This window comes from Rhododendron vialii, chromosome 2a (genome assembly GCF_030253575.1).
Source record: "Rhododendron vialii isolate Sample 1 chromosome 2a, ASM3025357v1".
Taxonomy (NCBI): Eukaryota; Viridiplantae; Streptophyta; class Magnoliopsida; order Ericales; family Ericaceae; genus Rhododendron; species Rhododendron vialii.
Window position 1 is genome coordinate 43802798 of NC_080558.1, and position 22030 is coordinate 43824827.

General features: G+C 39.0%; 2 protein-coding genes across 2 annotated transcripts; both read left to right on the forward strand.

Moving 5' to 3' along the window:
* The first annotated feature begins 3712 nt into the window (after positions 1–3712).
* Positions 3713–4819, forward strand: LOC131317582 (putative F-box protein At1g65770). Its single transcript, XM_058347120.1, has one exon. The coding sequence runs from the start codon at positions 3713–3715 to the stop codon at positions 4817–4819; it is 1107 nt and encodes a 368-aa protein (XP_058203103.1).
* Positions 4820–14349: 9530 nt separating this feature from the next.
* Positions 14350–15480, forward strand: LOC131317583 (putative F-box protein At1g65770). The gene is made up of 2 exons (XM_058347121.1): positions 14350–15025; positions 15113–15480. The coding sequence occupies exons 1-2, from the start codon at positions 14350–14352 to the stop codon at positions 15478–15480; spliced, it is 1044 nt and encodes a 347-aa protein (XP_058203104.1).
* Positions 15481–22030: the final 6550 nt, after the last annotated feature.

The following is a 22030-nucleotide window of genomic DNA, read 5'->3' on the forward strand; positions in this document are numbered from 1 at the left end:
TGTACTACACTGCTACTTCTGTTGTTTTCTTGTCTTGTTTTAGGGATCTTGAGTACATACCATGATTTAGTTATCCGCAATCTACAATGTTTAAACTGCTATTGTATGTTTGCTTAAGAATAGTTGGATTATCTATTTGTCATGTTATTTGTTCGTAATTAAGAAATAGAAGTTCGGAAATGCCATGTTAAAGCCTATTATTTGTACGTACCATGTTCTTGTTGTTGCAAGTTATCGGAGAACTCAATCTACAATGTATTTTACTTAGCAATGTTCCACTTTTCAAAGTATTTAAACTTTTCAAGTGTCTACAGGGTGAGGAAAAGGGTCCAATTCTGTTCAAAACACAAATAGATAGGTATTAACTAATGGAGTTATCAGACAAGGAAAGGTAGGGATTTATGAACTTCTCGAGTCTGGAGGGATTCTAAATTTTATTCCAGGTGGGTAAATTTTACCCATATGCAATCTAAGCCCCACAAAAAGAGGAAACTCATCCATAAGAAACAGATTGCCTATACCATGCGTAATTCTCTATCTTGATATGCGTAAATATTATAAGGGTCATCGTGGGTTCCTATTCGGACCATGTGACTAATTTTTTGTTTAAAAAAAAGTCAGGATTTTACACCCAAGAATGTATCTATCTCACACTATAATCTACTTGAGTTACTGAAGTACCTTGAACTCAGCCATTGCCCTCCTCTTCCCATGCGTCAAACTTGATTGCTTCAGATCACCAACATTCGATTCTAACATGCCCAAGTCCAATTTCTTTCAAGAAGATGTGCACTTGTCTATATCTGTTGTCCACAGTTAAATGCTTAATCTGAGAGCAACACTTCAAAACTTCTCCAATTCCTACTTTTTTCAGCAATTCATCAGTCAGGAACCAATTGAAACCCAAATTAATTCACAGACATTATCCGATCATTTCTCTCTAGATCCATGACAAATTCATCTCCAACTTCATCTATTGGGCTCAGTACAATTTCAGAAAGCATAGGGCATTCTTTTACAAGAATGAAGAAGGTTGCTTCGGTTAAGTTTTCACAGTACATAAGCTTTATGGATACAACATTGGAAAGGTACCGGCATAAATCCCTCATGGCATGGTCATTGAGGAAATATATAGACCATACTTCCAAGTGCTTCAGAGATGGGCACGCACATAAGAAAGTGGAGAGTCCATGTAAGCTAAAACCATAATCCTCCTCTCTATATTCTTCCCTGTCAGGCTCAATCCTGAGCTTCTCCAACGGGATGCCTGCTTTTACAACGGAACAAAGAAGTCCGTCTACATCTTCATGATCATACAAGTCAAGGACACGTAAAGCTCTTGCATAAATCAGCGAATTGCCAAAAGTGGACGACAAATCTGGTGATGGAACGAAGTGCCCTGATTTGAGAGACATCAAGTTTGGACTTTGCCGGAGTACGAAACCAACTCCGTCTTCAGTTACAGGGTATGATCGACTGTTTTAGATTATACACCTGACATGTACAGATGCATTGGATTGAACAAGCAACTGTTTTAAGTGAAATCTGAAGGGGTGGTACTAATGGTGATTTGAGATGCATCGTTGCCGAATTTTAGTGACGAATCACTTTGTTCCAGATAATACGAATAGGTCTAGGGTTCATTACCAAACAAGCGAACATGCAAATTTCAAGTAGTCCCGGCTGCTCTGAGAGAAAAAGGGAAATGGGTGGAGATAACGAGCTTAGGCGACAATGCTCTATTCTTGGGAGACAATCCTTCAGTCTCTGTTGATGTTAAGTTATCCTTAATCTACAATGTTTAAACTAACTGTTACTTTTTTCTGTTATGTTTTTTCCTAAAAAAGTGGCATTATCTGTTGGGGTGGAGAAAATAAATTTTCATTGTAACGGTTATTTAAAACGCCTCTCTAACATCATGGCAGACGTTACTTCACAAGGCATCCATCACAGATGCAAAGCTCCACTGCCATTCATCTTCAATAGTATTCAGGGATGGAACCGGGATTTCGTAAACGCGGGGGCCAAACTATGAACACAAGATTTTGAAATTTCAAGGTTCCGAAATCTAATAATTTGTTTTGTTTAGGTTTTGAGGGAGATTTTTTTGGTAGTAAGTGGAGAAAGATAAAAAGAAGAATGTGATAAATAATTATAGAAAAAACTTATGGGAGATATGGGAAACCGTAACGCAGGGAGAGAAATTGGGTATTGGAACCTAAACTGAACACATTTTTAAAGAATTTAAATGCCTAAATAACACTCAATACAAAATACAATATCTATATATGTGTTTTTTACAAACAAACAAAAAATAACTAATATTAATATTAAATTTTTTTAAAAAAAATCTCCGAAACAACCCCTCATACGACCTATAGATCCGTCTCTGATAGTATTGGTCACGAATCCTAACTGACCAAATGAATTTTCTTCCCAGCATCACATAACAATCTGCTCTGAATTCTATCCGTCTCCTTGATAGAAAATAACTTTTCCAGTAAGCCCTGGTTAAAATTAAAAAAAGTGGGCGAATAATCTTTCTTTCATTTGTTAATGACGCAGCGGAATTAACAAAGAGATTAGTTGCGTACTAATTAAACGAATGATAGGTACTCGTAGCCACGAGCAGTTCTTGAATCCTCAAGAGAAAAAGACAAAGTCTAAATATTATTGATAATAAGCTGCATAAACTCTAGGTTACAAACCCTTAAATAGGCTGAAACCCTAGAAACCCTAAAAATAAACTTGGAAAATAAAAAGTCCCAGAATTTGGGGCTTTTCCTAAAATTGAAAACGGGAAAGAAAAACAAAATTTTTCCAAAAAGAATCAACTTAAAAGGAATTACGGTCTAAGAGTTATTAACGAAACAAATCTTTTCTAAAACAGCAACATAACGCAATTGAAGGCCTAAACGAAGGAATTAGGCCGAAAAGCACAATCGATCATCAACTTAGGGTTATGAGTATTGACCGGAGCGCGAAAATAAGTCAGCCCACCAAGTTTGGGCCTATTTCGAGCTCGTCCGAATTTAGCCAATTTGGGTAATCTGAAATTAAACACCGTTTGGACTTTCGGAGCTTGGCTCGGTCCAGCTGATCATGGAATTGGGCCTCCACGTGTTCTACATCAGTTAATCACAACTATAAAATGAACACTAATTTTACGTGAACAATTATCAACGTAGTTAACACCATTTTTTTTGGTAAATTGATATCCAAAAGTACCGACTATTCTGATTGATGAATCCCACCATTGACTAACAAAATCCTTTTTTAAAGGGCCATTAAAAAAAAATGAAACCCTGTTAAAGCCGGCACTAAGAACGAGTTAATGAAGGGGTCCTTGCTGACTCCTTAACTTTGAATACTAAACCATTGCCTTCCATCCAGGTGAAAGTGACCATATATACCATTCTATACTGTTTTTTTCTTCCGAATCTCTCAAAATCTGATACATAAGTCGCCGTTATGGTTTTTTATGTGCAAAATTCTTAGAAGAATCTCAAAGTTCAATCACTTGAGATTTAGATTGGATGATGAGTTGGCTGAAGAGACTAGGGCAACATGTGAATGGAAGATATGCTGGGCTGAGTTTTTCTCGTAGTTTGATTGATTTATTTATTTTTTTGATGACTTGAATTTCTAGGCTGTTACAGTAGTTATCAATCTGATGCAGTAATAACAACAGCAGCAGCAGAAGAAGAAGAACATGGGAAATTGGGCAGAACTCCCGGAAGACATACTTGTTCTAATTGCTAAACGAATAACTCTCTTTGAAGATTTCCTCTTTTTCAGTGGAGTTTGCAGATCATGGCGTTCTGTTGCAGTCAACGACAATTTCAAGGAATCTGATCAAATCCCATGGCTGATGCTATCTGAGAAAGACAAACCCGACGAGCGTCAATTTGTTAGCATGAGAAAAGGAGGCGTAATTCGCACAATCAATTTACCAGAAGCTAGGGGAAAACGATGTCTCGAGACTTTAGGATGGCTGGTAACTACATCCGAAGACAGTGACATCAATCTACTCCATCCTTTCACTAGAGTTCAAATTAATGTTTCCCATATCTCTACTTCCGAATACTACCACCCGAGAAGGAATAAGCATCTGAGATTCATAAATAAGGCCATCTTGTCTTCACGTCCGGAGGAGGGCAAAGATTATGTACTCATGGTTATATATGCAGGTGGCGACACTGGCGGCGGATTTCTTGCTTTTTGGAGATCCCGAGATAAGTCCTGGATCGCCGTCAACATTGTTTGGTTCTATGATATCAACTTTTATAATGGACTATGTTATGGGGTCAGAGGTACGGTCAGTACGGAGATTCTTGCTTTTGACGTTTGGGGGCCTAACCCAACTGTGGCATTGGTTGTTGGATATGGTCCTAGTCATGTGTACTTTGAAGGGTTCAAGAAACCGCATATAGTAGAATCGGCAGGTGTAGTACTAATAGTTCATCGAATCTTTGGACAAGTATCCCCGTCCACTTTTTCTGAAGACGACCCCTATATTTTCGAGACGTGTAGATTTACAGTGTTCGAGTTTGATTCTAGCGAAAAAGGGAAAGGGGTGGAGAAAACGAGCTTAGGCAACAGTGCCTTGTTTTTGGGTGACAATGCGTCCGTCTCTGTTGACACCTCTAGATTTCCTGGGATCAAAGCTAACTGTATCTATTACACTGATAGTTTCAAGCGAGGAGGAAATTACATGGGTATTTACAACATGGAAGATGGAAGCCTGAGTCCTTGCTACGAAGGGGATCCTTCTAGTCTTATTTGTCCACCGATGTGGGTCAATCCGTCATTGCACTGATGTACTACACTGCTACTTCTGTTGTTTTCTTGTCTTGTTTTAGGGATCTTGAGTACGTACCATGTTTTTAGTTATCCTCAATGTACAATGTTTAAACTGCTATTGTACGTTTGCTTAAGAATCGTTGGATTATCTATTTGTCCCGTTATTTGTTCGGAATTAGCATACAAATCAGTAAGAAATAGAAGTTCGGAAAAGCCATGTTAAGACTTATTTGAAGTTTGTTTGCACAGGAATCTTCTTGTTGCAAGTTATCAGTGAACTCAATCTACAATGTATTTTACTTAGCAATGTTCCACTTTTCAAATTATTTAAACTTTTCAAGTGTCTACAGGGTGAGGAAAAGGGTCCAATTCTGATTCAAAACACAACTAGATAGGTATTAATTAATGGAGTTATCAGACAAGGAAAGGTAGGGATTTAAGAACTTCTCGAGCCTGGAGGGATTCTAAATTTTTATTCCAAAAGGGTAAGTTGTGAAGAATGAAGGTTGCATCGGTTAAATTTTTACAGTCCATAAGCTTTATGGATACAACCTTGGAAACGTATCGGCATAAATCCCTCATGGAGTGGTCATTGAGGAAATATATATATAGAGAGCATACTTCCAAGTGCTTCAGAGATGGGCACGCACATAAGAAAGTGGAGGGTCCATGTAAGCTAAAACCATAATCCTCCTCTCTATATTCTTCCCTGTTGGGCTCAATCCTGGGCTTCTCCAACGGGATGCCTGCTTTTACAACGGAACAAAGAAGTCTGTCTACATCTTCATGATCATACAAGTCAAGGACACGTAAAGCTCTTGCATAAATCAGCGAATTGCCAAAAGTGGACGACAAATCTGGTGATGGAACGAAGTGTCCTGCTTTGAGAGACATTGGTCTGTCGTTTTCGCAGCAAAAATATAATTTATAAAATCAATGATTTAACTAGTATTCCGAAGAACAATGTTTTAGTTCAGGATCGTCCGCAGGGAGTAAAAAGTTGAGTTGCAGTAGTTTCAATAAATTTCTAATTTAATTCGGAAAGTAAAGAAAAGTTGGATTTTGATTTGGATTTGATTAAACTAAAATTAAACTAGAAAGCGATTAAAGAATTTTGAAACAAATGAGGGAAAGGACTAGGGTTTTCAATTCAGTCTCCGCTTATAACATAATTATTTCAAAACCTAGGGTTCACATTCAACATTCAATCAGACCACTGTAGGGTAGCAATTCCTACCGATAATTCCCAAAAAGATAATCAAGATTCCCTCTTTTTGATTCAGTGCTTTGCATTCTCACAACCTGGATTTTCATTTTGACCGATCGCGACCGGGCCTCAGAATAAGGCTGCCTACGTATCCTTATGGTAAAGGAATCAGGTCATAACGTAGTTCAGAGTAGGGTTCGCTCTGGTTTGGACACTCTCCTTTTGCACTCTAAATTTTGCCTAGTACCGCCCTTTCGGAGTTTTCGGTCTAGCGAGCTCATTTATTGCATGCCTTAATTTTTGCCTAGGAAGCCCTTGCGGATTTTCATCCTAGCAGTCTTTTGCTCTAACTTTTGCTTGGTTCTGCTCGCCCTTGCGGTTTTCAGCCCAGCGAGCTTCTCTCAGGGATAATAGCGCTTGAGTTGATCCTGCTTGACCAAAGTTGAAAATTCGTTTCCATCCAAGTCAATGAGTTGTGTAGCTCCTACGGAGAGGATGATATTGATGATGTACGGTCCGAACCACTTGGGTCGGAACTTTCCGTGTGGATTGTAAACTGGCGCCTGGATTTCCTTCAAAACCATATCACCTTCCGTTAAGTCCCTAGGCTTCACATTTCTATTGAATGCATGTGCAATTCTCCACTAATACCCCTGAATATGACAGAGAGCCTTCAACCGACGTTCGTCAAACAACATGAGTTCTTCTTGGGTGACAATGCTTCCGTTTCCGTTGATGCCTCTAAATTTCCAGGGACTAAGGCTAATTGTGTCTATTTAACCGACAACTTTTGGAATTTTCCTCAACAAGGAGGAGTAAACACGGGTACCTATAGCTTGAAAGATGGAAGCAAAAATCCTTGCTATGAAGAGGAGTCTTTTAATCTTATTTGTCCACCTCTGTGGGTATCTACATTTCCCTAAAAAAGCTGCATTATCCGTTGGGGCAGACTCTTCAAGAGGGGGTTGGTGGCAGCCTTGCTTCAGAATTTAGCCCATACTTGTAAGAGATTATGAATTTTAAAAAAATGAAATCATGTTAAAGCCGGCACGAAGAACGCGTTAAGTGTTGAAGGTCTTTGCTGACTCCGTAACTTCGCATCCCAAACCATTGCCCTTTATCCAGGTTTATTTGGATTTTAGTTCTTAGTTACTTTTAATATCGAGCATTCTTGTGGTGTGCATGTTTTGGTTGGCATATTGTCTTCTTTTGGTTTTGATTCTCGAGTGGTGTTTGTCGGTGTGCCCGTGACCCCTTTAATCTTTGTTTTCCTTTCCAAAGATTAATAAGAAAAATTTTGCCGATAAAAAAAAATAAGGAGCATTCTCTGACCATAAACCACTCTATAATGTTTCCTTTTGCCGTTCTGTTTTTGTTTTGGAGTATTAAATCTTTCATAAAATATTATACATAAGGTTTATCACGAGTATGGTTCTTAATTTATTTGTAAAATGTCTAAAGGCATGTGCACACAGATCACAATTATTCGGCCCACCTCAAATCCCATTAAGATTGTCCAAGAACTCATTTTTCTTACAATTGCTTAAGTGTAACTATAAAAAATTAGCTCAATCGAATATCAGTAACGGCTTTCTAAAAATTTGTAGTGTGAAATTGAGTGGTTTGCCCTACAAATTATGGAAAATGCCAAAAAAAAATTTCTTAAATTATTTGATAGTTTTACAGCAACTTCTTTTGGATTATTAATTTATCTCGACGAGAGGAATCGTATTGGTAAAAAATGACTTTTACCTCCTTGTCTTTGGAAAAATTCAATAAGAAGCCCAAAAAGTCTAATTTTTCTATTTTTGGGCTTTTCTTGGATATTTCAAAAAAAAGGGTAAAAGTCATAATTGTTTACTTTTTCAATTTTTCTCATCGAGACGAAACCTATAATTCAAACAAATTTTGATGCAAATTTGATAAAAGCAAATTTTTTTTAATAAGAACAAAACAAAACGTCAAGTTGGATTTTTGTTTGGGAAACTTGTGATATGATGATGGAAGATTTGATGTTGTGACGTTTTTCTAGTAGCATAGTGACTTGATTTTGTTGGCTGTTTTATTAGTCAATCAAACATAGTGACTGGCTTTCTCATTCGCAGTCCCTGTTTCCTCTCTCCCTCTCTGAATGAAAGAAATTAATGGAAAATTAGATCAACCATCAACATACATCGGATTGAATTGATTTTTTACAAGGTCTACTCAGTTTTTTTTTTTTTAAATTATTAAATGGTTAGAATCATCTATGTGGGATCCGGAGTGGGCTCCGCGGTGGAGCTTTGCAACTGTGAAGGATGCCTTGTGAAGTAAGTCTGCCATGATGTTAGCTAAAGAGGCGTTTCAAATAACCGTCGCATTGAAAATTTTCCCCACCCCAATAGATAATGCCACTTTTTTAGGGAAATACAGGACAATTGTAGTTTAAACATTGTAGATTATACATTGTAGATTAAGGATAACTTAATCTACAATGGTTTTTAGGGAAAGAGACCCTTGATGTTTTAAGTTATCCTTAATCTACTTTGTTTAAACTACAACTGTTGTGTATTTTCCAAAAAAAGTGGCATTATCTGTTGGGGTGAAGAAATTTTTCAATGCGACCGTTATTTGTAACGGCTCTCTAACATCGTGGCAGCCTTGCTTCAGAATTTATCTCATTCTTGTCAGAGAGATTATGTGCCTCCACAAGGCATCCTTCTCAGATGCAAAGCTCCACCGCCATTCGTCTTCAATAGTATTACTCGCGAATCCTAACTGACCAAATGAATTTTCTTCCCAGCATAACATAACAATCTGCTCTGAATTCCAAAAGCACTAACACCATTTTTTTGGTAAATTGACATCCGTGGAAAGTACCGACTAATCCGAGTGATCAATCCTACCATTGACTAACAAAATCCTTTTTTAAAGAGCCATAAAAAAAAAAATGAAACCCGGTCAAAGCCGGCGCCAAGAACGCGTTAATGAAGGTCCTTGCTGACTCCTTAACTTTGAATACTAAACCATGGCCTTCCATCCAGGTGAAAGTGACCATATATTCCATTCTATACTGTTTCTTTCTTCCGAATCTCTCAAAATCTGATACATAAGTCGCCGTTATGGTTTTTTATGTGCAAAATTCTTAGAAGAATCTCGAAGTTCATCACTTGAGATTTAGATTGAATGATGGGGTGTGTTTTTCTCGTAGTTTAATTTTTTGTTTTTGATGACTTGAATTTCTAGGCGGTTAAATTAGTCATCAATCTGATGCGGTAATAACCACAGCAACAGCAGATGAAGAGGATGGGAAATTGGGCAGAACTCCCAGAAGACATACTTGTTCTAATTGCTAAACGAATAACTATCTTCGAAGATTTCCTGTTTTTCAGTGGAGTTTGCAGATCATGGCGTTCTGTTGCAGTCAACGACAATTTCAAGGGATCTGAACAAATCTCGTGGCTTATGCTATCTAACAAAGACAAACCCAACGAGCGTCAGTTTGTTAGTGTGAGAAAAGGCGGCGTAATTCGCACAGTCAATTTACCAGAAGCTAGGGGAAAACGCTGTCTCGAGACTTTAGGATGGCTGGTAACTACATCCGAAGACGGTGACATCAATCTACTCCATCCTTTCACTAGAGTTCAAATTAATCTTCCCCATATCTCTACCTCCGCATACCACCACCCGAGAAGGAATAAGTATCTAAGATTCATAAATAAGGCCGTCTTGTCTTCACGTCCGGAGGAGGGCAAAGATTATGTACTCATGGCTATTTATGCAGGCCGCGACACTCAGCGGCGGATTTCTTGCTTTTTGGAGATCCCGAGATAAGTCCTGGATCACAGTCAACATTGTTTGGTTCCGTGATATCCACTTTTATAATGGACTATGTTATGGGGTCGTAGGTACGAAGATTCTTGCTTTTGACGTGTTGGGGCCTAACCCAAATGTGGCATTGGTTGTTGGATATGGACCTAGTCATGAATGCTTTGAAGAGCTCCAGAAACAGTATATAGTAGAATCGGCAGGGGTACTACTGATAGTTAATCGAATCATTCGACTACTATCCCCGTCCACTTTTTCCGAAGACGACCCCTATATTTTCGAGACGTGTGGGTTTACAGTGTTTGAGGTTGATTCAAGCGTAAAAGCGAAATGGGTGGAGAAAACAAGCTTAGGCAACAGTGCCCTGTTCTTGGGTGACAATGCGTCCGTCTCTATTGACGCCTTTAGATTTCAAGGGATCAAAGCTAACTGTATCTATTACACTGATAGTTTCAAGCGAGGAGGAAATTACATGGGTATTTACAACGTGGAAGATGGAAGCCTGAGTCCTTGCCATGAAGGGGAGCCTTCTAGTCTTATTTGTCCACCGATGTGGGTCAATCCGTCACCGCACTGATGTACTACACTGCTACTTCTGTTGTTTTCTTGTCTTGTTTTAGGGATCTTGAGTACGTACCATGTTTTTAGTTATCCTCAATCTACAATGTCTAAACTGCTATTGTACGTTTGTTTAAGAATCGTTGGATTATCTATTTGTTCGGAATTAGCGTACAAATCAGTAAGAAATAGAATTGAAGTTCGGAAATGCCATGTTAAGACTTATTTGAAGTGTGTTTGCACAGGAATCTTGTTGTTGCAAGTTATTGGTGGAACTCAATCTACAATTTATTTTACTTAGCAATGTTCCACTTTTAAAAGTATTTAGACTTTTCAAGTGTCTACAGGGTGAGGAAAAGGGTCCAATTCTGATTCAAAACACAAGTAGATAGGTATTACTGGAGTTGTCAGACAAGGAAAGGTAGGGATTTATGAACTTGTTTGGGGCAAAAGGAGTCTGGAGGGATTCTAAATTTTATTGCAGATGGTGAGTTGTGAACTGTACCCATATGCAATCTAAGCCCCACAAAAAGAGGAAACTCATCAATATGAAACAGATTGCCAATGAGGATCAGATAATGACTAGCTTGACCTTCTCAGCTGCAGAGATGTGTAAATTAATTCTCTATCTTGATATGCGTAAATATTTTTAAGCACAGGATCCTGACGTGTAATTTCTCTATCTTGTTTAAGAATTAATACTGACTAGCTTGACCTTCTCAGCTGCAGAGATGTGTACTTGCAATGGAATAGAGAAGGCAGTCTCTTTTTTTCTTCTCTTGAAAAAATGGGGACGTCCAGGGGCAGAAGTATAAAGGAAGTGAGGTGGGCTAGCCCAAGTGAAGCCAGGGTGAAGTAATATTTATATGTATATATATGTAAAATTTTAGCCCACTTCATTTGTATGTAAACTTGTTGAAGACATAGACTCAAATTCAATAGTGTACGGTTTTTTGTACTTTTCTTTTATTTATTTTTAAACATTTATGTACGATTTTGTGGGACATGAATTATAAAACTCTTTTTGGTTCATGTATATACGCAAATATTAATTTATTAAATTTTTTAGTTAGCCAAGGACAGAACCAGAAATAGATTCCTGGTTCTGCCCTTAGGGATGTCTGGTCGGAGATGGCCAAACTTGAGATATTCAAGAGCCCTTTCAGTCGTGTTTGGAACGTAGATGCGTGGAGGTGCGGACTATTGGAAAGTAAAATTACAGCGACGGAAAAAATTTAGCATATTAAGTTAAATGGATTAACATTCAAAGGGATGCAAAGTTCGCAAACACTACTTGTGGAGCTAAGGAAATCCACCGACACAAAATAAGTCCCGAGAATTGGAGAATGTATCTATCTCGCACTGTATAATCTACTTGAGTTCCTGAAGTACCTTGAACTCAGTCCTTGCCCTCCTCTTCCCCTGCGTGAAACTTGATTGCTTCAGATCACCAACATTCGATTCTAACATGCCCAAATCCAATTTCTTTCAAGAAGATGTGCCATTGTCTATATCTGTTGTCCACGGTCAAATGCTTAATCTGAGAACAACACTTCAAAACTTCTCCAATCCCTTCTTGTGTCAATAGACCACATCCTCTTATATCTAGTGCATGTAAGCCGGGGCACAAGACCCCTACTTTTTTCAGCAATTCATCAGTCAGGCACAGACTGAAACCCAAATTCACAGACATTATCTGATCATTTCTCTCTAGATCCATGATAAATTCATCTCCAACTTCATATACTGGGGTCAATACAATTTCCGATAGCATAGGACATCCTTTTGCAAGAATGAAGGTTGCATCGGTTAAATTTTTACAGCCCATAAGCTTTATGGATACAACCTTGGACAGGTATCGGCATAAATCCCTCATGGAATGGTCATTGAGGAAATATATAGACCATACTTCCAAGTGCTTCAGATATGGGCGCGCACGCAAGAAAGTGGAGAGTCCATGTAAGCTAAAACCATAATCCTCCTCTCTATGTTCTTCCCTTTTAGGCTCAATACTGAGCTTCTCCAACAGGATGCCTGCTTTTACAACGGAACAAAGAAGTCCATCTACATCTTCATGATCATACAAGTCAAGGACATGTAAAGCTCTTGCCTAGATCAGCGAATTGCCAAAAGTGGACGACAAATCTGGTGATGGAACGAAGTGCCCTGCTTTGAGAGACATCAAGTTTGGACTATGCCGAAGAACGAAACCAACTCCGCCTTCAGTTACAGGGCATGATCGACAGTTTTAGATTATACACCTGACAAGTACAGATGCATTGGATTGAACAAGCAACTGTTTTTAGTGAAATCTGAAGGGGTGGTACTAATGGTGATTCGAGATGCATCGTTGACGAATTTTAGTGACGAATCACTTTGTTCCAGATAATACGAATAGGTCTAGGGTTGATTACCGAACAGGCGAACATGCAGATTTCAAGTAGTCCAGGCTGCTCTAAGAGAAAAAGGGAAATGGGTGGAGATAACAAGCTTAGGCGACAATGCTCTATTCTTGGGAGACAATGCTTCCATCTCTGGTGATGCCTCAAGATTTCCAGGGCCTATGGCTAATTGCATCTATTACACCGACATGTATCGGGAATTTGACAAACGAGGAGTAAACCACACGGCCCAGAGCTGGTATCTATTGCTTGGAAGATGGAAGCAAAAGTCCTTGCTATGAAGAGGAGTCTTTTCATCTTATTTGTCCACCACTGTGGGTTAACCCATCGTCTTTCTGATGCGCTACTTCTGTCATACTTTTAGTTTGCTTTTAGGGATGTTGAGCACCTTGATGTTTTAAGTTATCCTTACTACAATGTTTAAACTACAACTGTTATGTATTTCACCAAAAAAGTGGCATTATCTGTTGGGGCGGAGAAAATGTTCAATGCGACGGTTATTTGAAACGTCATGGCAGACTTGCTTCACAAAGCAACCTTCACAGATGCAAAGCTCACCGCCATTCGTCTTCAATAGTATTGGTCACGAATCCTAACTGACCAAATGAATTTTCTTCCCAGCATCACATAACAATCTGCTCTGAATTAATTCTATCCATCTCCTTGATAGAAAATACCTTTTCCAGTACGCTAGCCCTGGTTAAAATTAAAAAAAGTGGGTGAATAATCTTTCTTTCATTTATTAATCACAACTATGAAATGGACTCTAATTTTACGTGAACAATTATCAACGTAGTTAACTTGATATGACGTGAAATTTATAAAGGGAACTGATTTTCGCGCCCCAAAATTTACTGCAGGCGCTCCACCTTTTTGTTTTTATACTGTGATGTGTATATTTTGTTTTTACACTGTGATGTTGCTGGCAACATCACAATGTAAAAACAGAAAGATGGAGGGCCTGCAGTAAATCTTGGAGCGCGAATATCAATTCCCTTTATAAATCACATCCTATGTGAGAAAGGAAATTTAAACTCTCAATTCCAAAAGCACTAACGCCAATTTTTTTGGTAAATTGATATCAGCAGAAAAGTACTGACTAATCCGAGTTATCAATCCCACCATTGACTGACAAAATCCTTTTTTAAAGGGCCATTAAAATAAAATGAAACCCTGTTAAAGCCGGCACTAAGAACGCGTTAATGAAGGTCCTTGCTAACTCCTTAACTTTGAATATTAAACCATTGCCTTCCATCCAGGTGAAAGTGACCATATATACCATTCTATACTGTTTCTTTCTTCTGAATCTCTCAAAATCTGATACATAAGTCGTCATTATGGTTTTTTATGTGCAAAATTCTTAGAAGAATCTCAAAGTTCATCAATTGAGATTTAGATTGGATGATGAATAGGCTGAAGAGACGAGGGCAACATGTGAATGGAAGATCTGATGGGGCGAGTTTTTCTCGTAGTTTATTTTATTTTATTTTTTTTGATGACTTGATTTTCTAGGCGGTTATATTAGTCATCAATCTGATGCAGTAATAACAACAGCAACAGCAGAAGAAGAAGATGGGAAATTGGGCAGAACTCCCAGAAGACATACTTGTTCTAATTGCTAAACGAATAACTCTCTTCGAAGATTTCCTGTTTTTCAGTGGAGTTTGCAGATCATGGCGTTCTGTTGCAGTCAACGACAATTTCAAGGGATCTGAACAAATCCCGTGGCTTATGCTATCTAACAAAGATAAACCCGACGAGCGTCAATTTGTTAGCATGAGAAAAGGCGGCATTATTCGCACAGTCAATTTACCAGAAGCTAGGGGAAAACGATGTCTCGAGACTTTAGGATGGCTGGTAACTACATCCGAAGACGGTGACATCAATCTACTCCATCCTTTCACTAGAGTTCAAATTAATCTTCCCCATATCTCTACCTCCGCATACGACCACCCGAGAAGGAATAAGTATCTGAGTTTCATAAATAAGGCGGTCTTGTCTTCACGTCCAGAGGAGGGCAAAGATTATGTACTCATGGTTATATATGCTGCAGGCTATGCAGGCCGTGGACATCTTGCTTTCTGGAGATCCCGAGACAAGTCCTGGATCTTCGTCAACATCGTTTGGTTCTATGATATCAACTTTTATAATGGACTATGTTATGGGGTCGCAGGTTCGGGCACGGTTCATGCTTTTGACGTTTTGGGGCCTAACCTAACTGTGCCATTGGTTGTTGGATATGGTCCTAGTAATGAATACTCTGCAGTGCTCAAGCAACCGTATATAGTAGAATCGGCAGGGGTAGTACTAATAGTTCATTAAGTCTTTCGAAAAGTATCCCCGTCCATTTTATTGGAAGAAGACCCCTGTGTTTTCGATAATGAGGATGAATCTAGGGTTGATTACGAGACGTGTGGATTTACAGTGTTCGAGGTTGGTTCAAGCGAAAAAGGGAAAGGCGTGGAGAAAACGAGCTTAGGCAACAAGGCCCTGTTCTTGGGTGACAATGTGCCCATCTCTGTTGACGCCTCAAGATTTCAAGGGATCAAAGCTAACTGTATCTATTACACTGATAGTTTCAAGCGAGGAAGAAAATACATGGGTATTTACAGCATGGAAGATGGAAGCCTGAGCCCTTGCTATGAAGGGGAGACTTCAAGTCCTATTTGTCCACCGATCTGGGTCAATCCGTCGTCGCACTGATGTACTAGACTGCTACTTCTGTTATTTTCTTGTCTTGTTTTAGGTATCTTGAGTATGTACCATGTTTTTAGTTATCCTTGATCTACAATGTTTAAACTGCTGTTGTGCCATTTCTTTAAGAATCGTTGGATTATATATTGTCCTGTTATTTGTTCGGAATTAGCATACAAATCAGTAAGCAATAGAAGTTAGGAAAAGCAATGTTATGACTTGAGTATTTGAAGCGTTTGCACAGGAATCTTGTGGTTGCAAGTTATCAGAGAACTCAATCTGCAAATTATTTTACTTAGCAATGTTCCACTTTTCTTATGAAGACGGGATTTTATGTTAATCTGCTGCAGAGTCGAAAGTGAACGAATCATTCATGACGAGTGGAACTGTCTCGTGATAAGATGGGTTGCGACGTTGCGTGGCGTATCCTACATGTGGTTAACCTTCACCACCATTTCATAAGCAATGCCACATTCATTAGGGTGATCTATCTACCTTAAGCCCACCCCACCATTCTCCTAAGTACGGAATATTGGTTACTGAAGCCAAACTGATCAAATGAATTTTCTTCCCAGCCTCACATCCACCCCATAAAAATCTGCTCTGAATTCCATCCAACTACTTGGGCAAGTTTACTGGCATATAGTAAACATGCAGGTAAATGATAGAAAATAGTTTGACATGAGGTAAGAAATACAAATCACATCTTACGTGAGAAAGGAAATTTAAAATATCAAACCTGAAAGCACTAATCCCACTTTTCGGTAAATTGATATCTAGGGAAAAGGACCGACTAATCCGAAGAATCAATCCCACCATCGACAAATGAAATTTGGTTAAAAGGGGTAGAACAAATGATTGCCTTTCTCATAAAGCAAACTCTGTTTCTCCCCTTTTTGCCTGCTCTGGTCGTCGTTCTGCTTTGTTCCTTTCAAGTCTGGCAATAACGACAGCAGCAGAAGAAGATGGGAAATTGGGCAGAACTCCCAGAAGACCTACTCATTCTAACTGCTAAACGGATAACTCTCTTCGAAGATATCCTCTCTTTCAGTGGAGTTTGTAGATCATGGCGTTCCATTGCAATCAACTACAAATTCAAGGGATCTGAACAATTTCCATGGCTTATGCTCTCTAACAAAGACAAACCCGACAAGCATCAGTTTGTTAGCCTGAGAAAAGGCCGCGTTATTTGCATAGTCAATCTACCAGAAGCAAGGGGAAAATGATGTCTAGAGACTTTAGGTTGGTTGGCAACCATATCCAAAGACAGTCACATGAATCTACTCCATCCTTTCACTTGAGTTCAAATTAATCTTCCCCATGTCACTACCCTCAAAGACTACCACAACTACAAGATGAGAAACCATATGAGTATCATACGCAAGGCCGTCTTGTCTTCACGCCCGGAGGAGGGAAAAGATTATGTACTCGTGGTTTTATGTGGATGCAGCGGATGTCTTGCTCTTTGGAGACCTGAAGATAAGTATTGGAGCGCCATCCACCCTTCAAGTTATTCCTTCGTTGATATCAACTTTTATGAGGAACTGTGCTATAGGATCATGAATAGGCTCGGTTCTTGCTTTCGACATTTGGGGGCAGGGACGGAGGGAAAGGGGGGCACGTGCCCCCACTTGAAACTAGAATAATTTTGTTACATTTTCGTATGTTTAGCATAATTATGAAATTAAGTGTGCTACTACACATACACACTTGCATATATCTCAATAATATAAATATAGAATTAGTTTTATGTTTCAATTTAGTCATATGGTACATTTATACTTGTTGGTTTCTGAACTATTTGTCTATTTAGATCGATTCTTTCTTAATTGTACTTATTTTTAATTATATAAGAGCAATATTCTAAAATTATATCATTAATAAAACTATATTGGTCATTCTAAAACTTGTCGATTTTCATGTCAAACGTACTCTCAAATTTTGTCTGAGATTTTGTACTCATTTTTACATAAAGTGAAAGTATGTGTTACATATTTTTGTAGTTTATAATACATGTCTTAATTGTGTATGATCTTATTGTGGTTAACTAGAAAAATAAATTTTCGCCACTATGATTAACAAGGTGCCCCTACTTAACAACATTCCTGAATCCGTCACTATTTAGGGGCCTAACCGAACTTGGGAATGGCACATTGAGGTTGCACGCGGACCTTATTTTTACAATATAAAAACATTGAGCACAACCGAAAGTATATAGTTGAATCTGCTGGGCAGGTACTAATAGTCATTCAAGACTTTCGAAAACTAGCGGCCCCGATTTTAATGAAAGCCGACCCCTTTGTTTTCGATATTAAGGGTAAGCCCAGGGTTCGTGACGTTCGGATTTAAAGTATTCGAGATTAATTCAAATAAAAAAGGGAAATTTGTGGAGAACCTAAGCTTAGGCAACAATGTCCTGTTCTTGGGTGATAATGCTGCCGTCTCTGTTGACGCCTCTAGATTTCCAAGGATCAAGGCTAACTGTATCTATTACACCGAGAATCTCAGGCGAGAAGAGGGAAAAGATATTGGTATCTACAACGTGCCTGAGGCCTTGCTATGAAGGGGCGGAGTCTCTTAACTTTATTTGTCCACCTCTGTGGGCTCACCCTTCATCCTTCTGATGTGCTACACTGCTACTTCTATTACTTTTTTGTTATGTTTTAGGGTTCTTGATCGCCATGCTATTTTAAGTTATCCGTGATCCATTTCCTTAAGAATTCTTGGATTAATATTTGTCCAGTTATTTGTTCCGAATTAGCATACTTATCAGTTCACAAAGCAAGAGAAATTGGGAAAGAATATCTTAATTGAAACTTGATTGAACCCTTGCCGCACAAAGAAGTTCCCACTGCACTGGGAAGTGGGTGAAGACCTCACTGAACCAACAATACCTGAAGAAGTCCCCGCGAAAGTAAGAAGTGGAACTTAAGACTTAGTTGAAGCTTTAGCACGGGAATTTTGTTGTTGGAATTTATCGGTGAACTCAATCTACAGTTTATTTTACTTAACAATGTTAATTTTGCATTTAAAGAAAGTGCGTTTTATGCTAATCTTGCTTCAGAGTCGAAAGTGAACGAATCATACCAGAGGAATCATCACATGATAAGGTGGTCATCCACCCATTGGGTGGCATATCCTAGATGCGGTTAACTGTGCCCTCAAATTCAACCTAGAATGTTTGTCTTTTGAACTTACTTCTTTTTTAAGCTTGATGATGACCATATATTGGCTTCTAGGTTATTTGAATAGCTGCACGACTTCGAAGGACAAAAATTCGAATATTCTTTCGTATAACACGTTTCCCTTTTCTTTTCCATTCTCTCCCTCCCATTTTGTTGGACTGTCATGCCGAATATCACAAGTCTGCCTGAATTTTGAGATTCACGTACGATGCAATACGGTTCTTCTGTTTATTCTCATACTGTTCTTTTGTCAAAAAAAGGTTTGTCTTTTGTCCATAGACTACTCTGTGTTTAGGCTGGGTTTATGGTATCCTTCTCATTTTTCTTATATCGGAAGCCCAGATAAGGAGAACAATACCCGAAGGGCATATCCCCGGGATACAATAAATCCTAATCAAAGCTCGTGAAGCACACAGGCACTCCAAAGAGATGAGAAAAAATAAATTACATAAACATACAAAATTGAAGTTCTTGTCGCTCTTGAAACAGAATAAGCCTCATGAATTCGGTCTTATGATCATCAAAATTGTCACAGTTGCTTATGAATTCTGCTTAGGATGGCAGCCACACCCTAAGCAGAATCACATGCCAGAACAAAGCCGATGTTAAAGTGATCATAAAATGTACTTTGAACAATTATTTGCGTAGTCATGAAATGAATAGGTGCTCTTAATTGGAGTTGCGGTAGCCCGGAAAGCTGATGTCACTTTAACAGAAGCAGCTAATTCGTCCAGCTTGATATCAATTCCTTGGAAACGGAGTTCATTGCTAGCAGCTTCCTCACTGCCCGAATCGTAGCTGCTGGTATTGCAAATCAAATTGGTTTCAAACCAGGGTCAGCATCTCTTGTAAATCTCCACTACCCCTCCATTTCCCAAGCAAAATAAACTCTTCTGAAATCGAAACTCCATACACCCTCAGCAGCACTCCTTCACAAAATATGACCAATCTTATCCTCTTTCTCCTTGGCCGAACTCAGTAGCCTTGGAAACTCCGGAACATAATGGTCATTCGCATACATTGTCGCGTTCCTCTCGATTAACCAACACAATATCCCTCCAAGTAGAAGAACTTCCGTTCTCCGAAACGATACCATGCAATCATTCTTCAGAATTTAGCCCGTACTTCAATTCTCAGTGGTAAACCTCAACCACCATCTAATAAGCTATGCCTCATTCCTTAGTAATCTTCCTTACACCCACCCCACCATTCTCCTTAATTACTTTTGGTCACGAATCACTAATTAGTATAGAAAAGTTGCACATAACTGATTTGACTAATGTAAGCCTGCAAATGGAACTGCGGGATGGTGCGCCACACAGCATGGTTCTGTGTGTCATTTGAGCCGTCCGTTCGGATGAAAACACTTTCTTTCATTTGTTAATTAGAAACATGATGTGGACTCTACTTTTGCATTAACAATTACGGAGTATCATTAAGTCAACTTGATGAGGTAAGAAATATAAATCAAATCTTACAAGAGAAAGGAAATTTAAAATCGCAATTCTAAAAGTACTAATGCCATTTTTTGGTAAATGGATAGCCTGCGAAAAGGACCAACTAATCTAGAGGATCAATCCAACCATCCACTAACGAAATCCTGCTAAAGGCTGATCCAAAACAAAAAAACAAACAAACAAAATCCTGTTAGAGCTGTCATTGAGAAGGAGTACTTGGATTATGGTTCTTCACAAGCAAAATTTTTAGAAGAATCTAATGAGTTCATCCTTTGAGATTTGTGATATGATGACGACTTGGCTGAATAGACGAGGGATCGGGTGACTCTCTCTCTCTCTCTCTCTCTCTCTCTCTCTCTCTCTCTCTCTCTCTCTCTCTCTCTCTCTCTCATTCACAATCTCTGCTTTTCCTCTTTTGCCTGCCCCTGGTCGTCGTTCTTTATTTTTCCTTTCAGATCTAGTAATAACAATAACAGCATAGAAGAAGAGGATGGGAAAATGGGCAGAACTCCCAGAAGACCTGCTTGTCCTAACTGCTAAACGAATAACTCTCTTCAAAGATTTCCTCTCTTTCAGTGGAGTTTGCAGATCGTGGTGATCTGTTGCAATCAACGACAATTTCAAGGAATCTGAACAAATCCCATGGCTTATGCTCTCTAACAAAGACAAATCCGATGACCGTCAGTTTATTAGCCTGAGAAAAGGCAGCATTATTCGCACAGTCAATTTACCAGAAGCAAGGGGAAAACGATGTCTGGAGTCTTTAGGTTGGTTGGTAACCATATCCGAGGACAATGACATGAATCTACTCCATCCTTTCACTTGAGTTCAAATAAATCTTCCCCATGTCACTACCTTCAAAAACTACCACCGGGACAGGATGAAAAACCATCTGAGTTTCATACACAAGGTCGTCTTGTCTTCACGCCCGGAGGAGAGCAGAAATTATGTACTCGTGGTTATATATGGAATATGGATGCAGCAGACGTCTTCTTGCTTTTTGGAGACCTGAAGATAAGTCATGGACCGCCGTCAACGCTGGATTAATTTCCTTCTGTGATATCAACTTTTATTTGGGACTATGTTATGGGGTCACAAGTAATGGCATGGTTCTTGCTTTTGACGTTTGGGGGTATAACCCGACTCTGGCTTGGCATGTTGGACACGGACCTCGTGAATTCATTGGACACGGTGGGCTCGAGCTACCATATATAGTACAATCTGCGGAGGGGTTACTAATAGTCATTCTGAGTCTTTCGACAAGCATGTCCGCCGTTTTTTTTTGGAAAACGACCACTTTGTTGTCAATAACAACGATTGTCCTGGATTTATTACGATACGTGCGGATTTAAAGTATTTGAGGTTGATTTAAGCAAAGTAGGGGAATGCATGGAGAAAACAAGCTTAGGCGACAATGCCCTGTTCTTGGGTGACAATTCTTCGGTCTCTGTTGACGCCTCTAGATTTCAAGGGATTAAATCTAACTGTATCTATTGCACTGACAATCTGAATCGAGGAGCAAGAAAGGAAGATGGAAGATGGAAGTGACAGACCTAGCTACGAAGGGGACTCTTTTAGTCTTACTTGTCCATCGTTGTGGGTTAACCCATCATCTTTCTGATATGCTACAATGCTACTTCTGTTGTTTTTCTATTTGGTTTTAGGGATGAGCACCATGTTGTTTTGATTTATCCTTCATCTGCAATGTTTAAACTACCACTATATACTTCTTAGAGAAGCGTCGGATTATCTATTTGTCCTATTATTTGTCAAAAATTAGCAAACTTATCAGTAAGAAAGAAACTGGGGAAAGAACATGTTACTGAAACTGGATTGAACTCCTTAACCCACGAAGGAGTTCCCACAACAGTAGGAAATGGGTTAACCTGTGCGGGAAAATGACGGCTAAGGATGTGT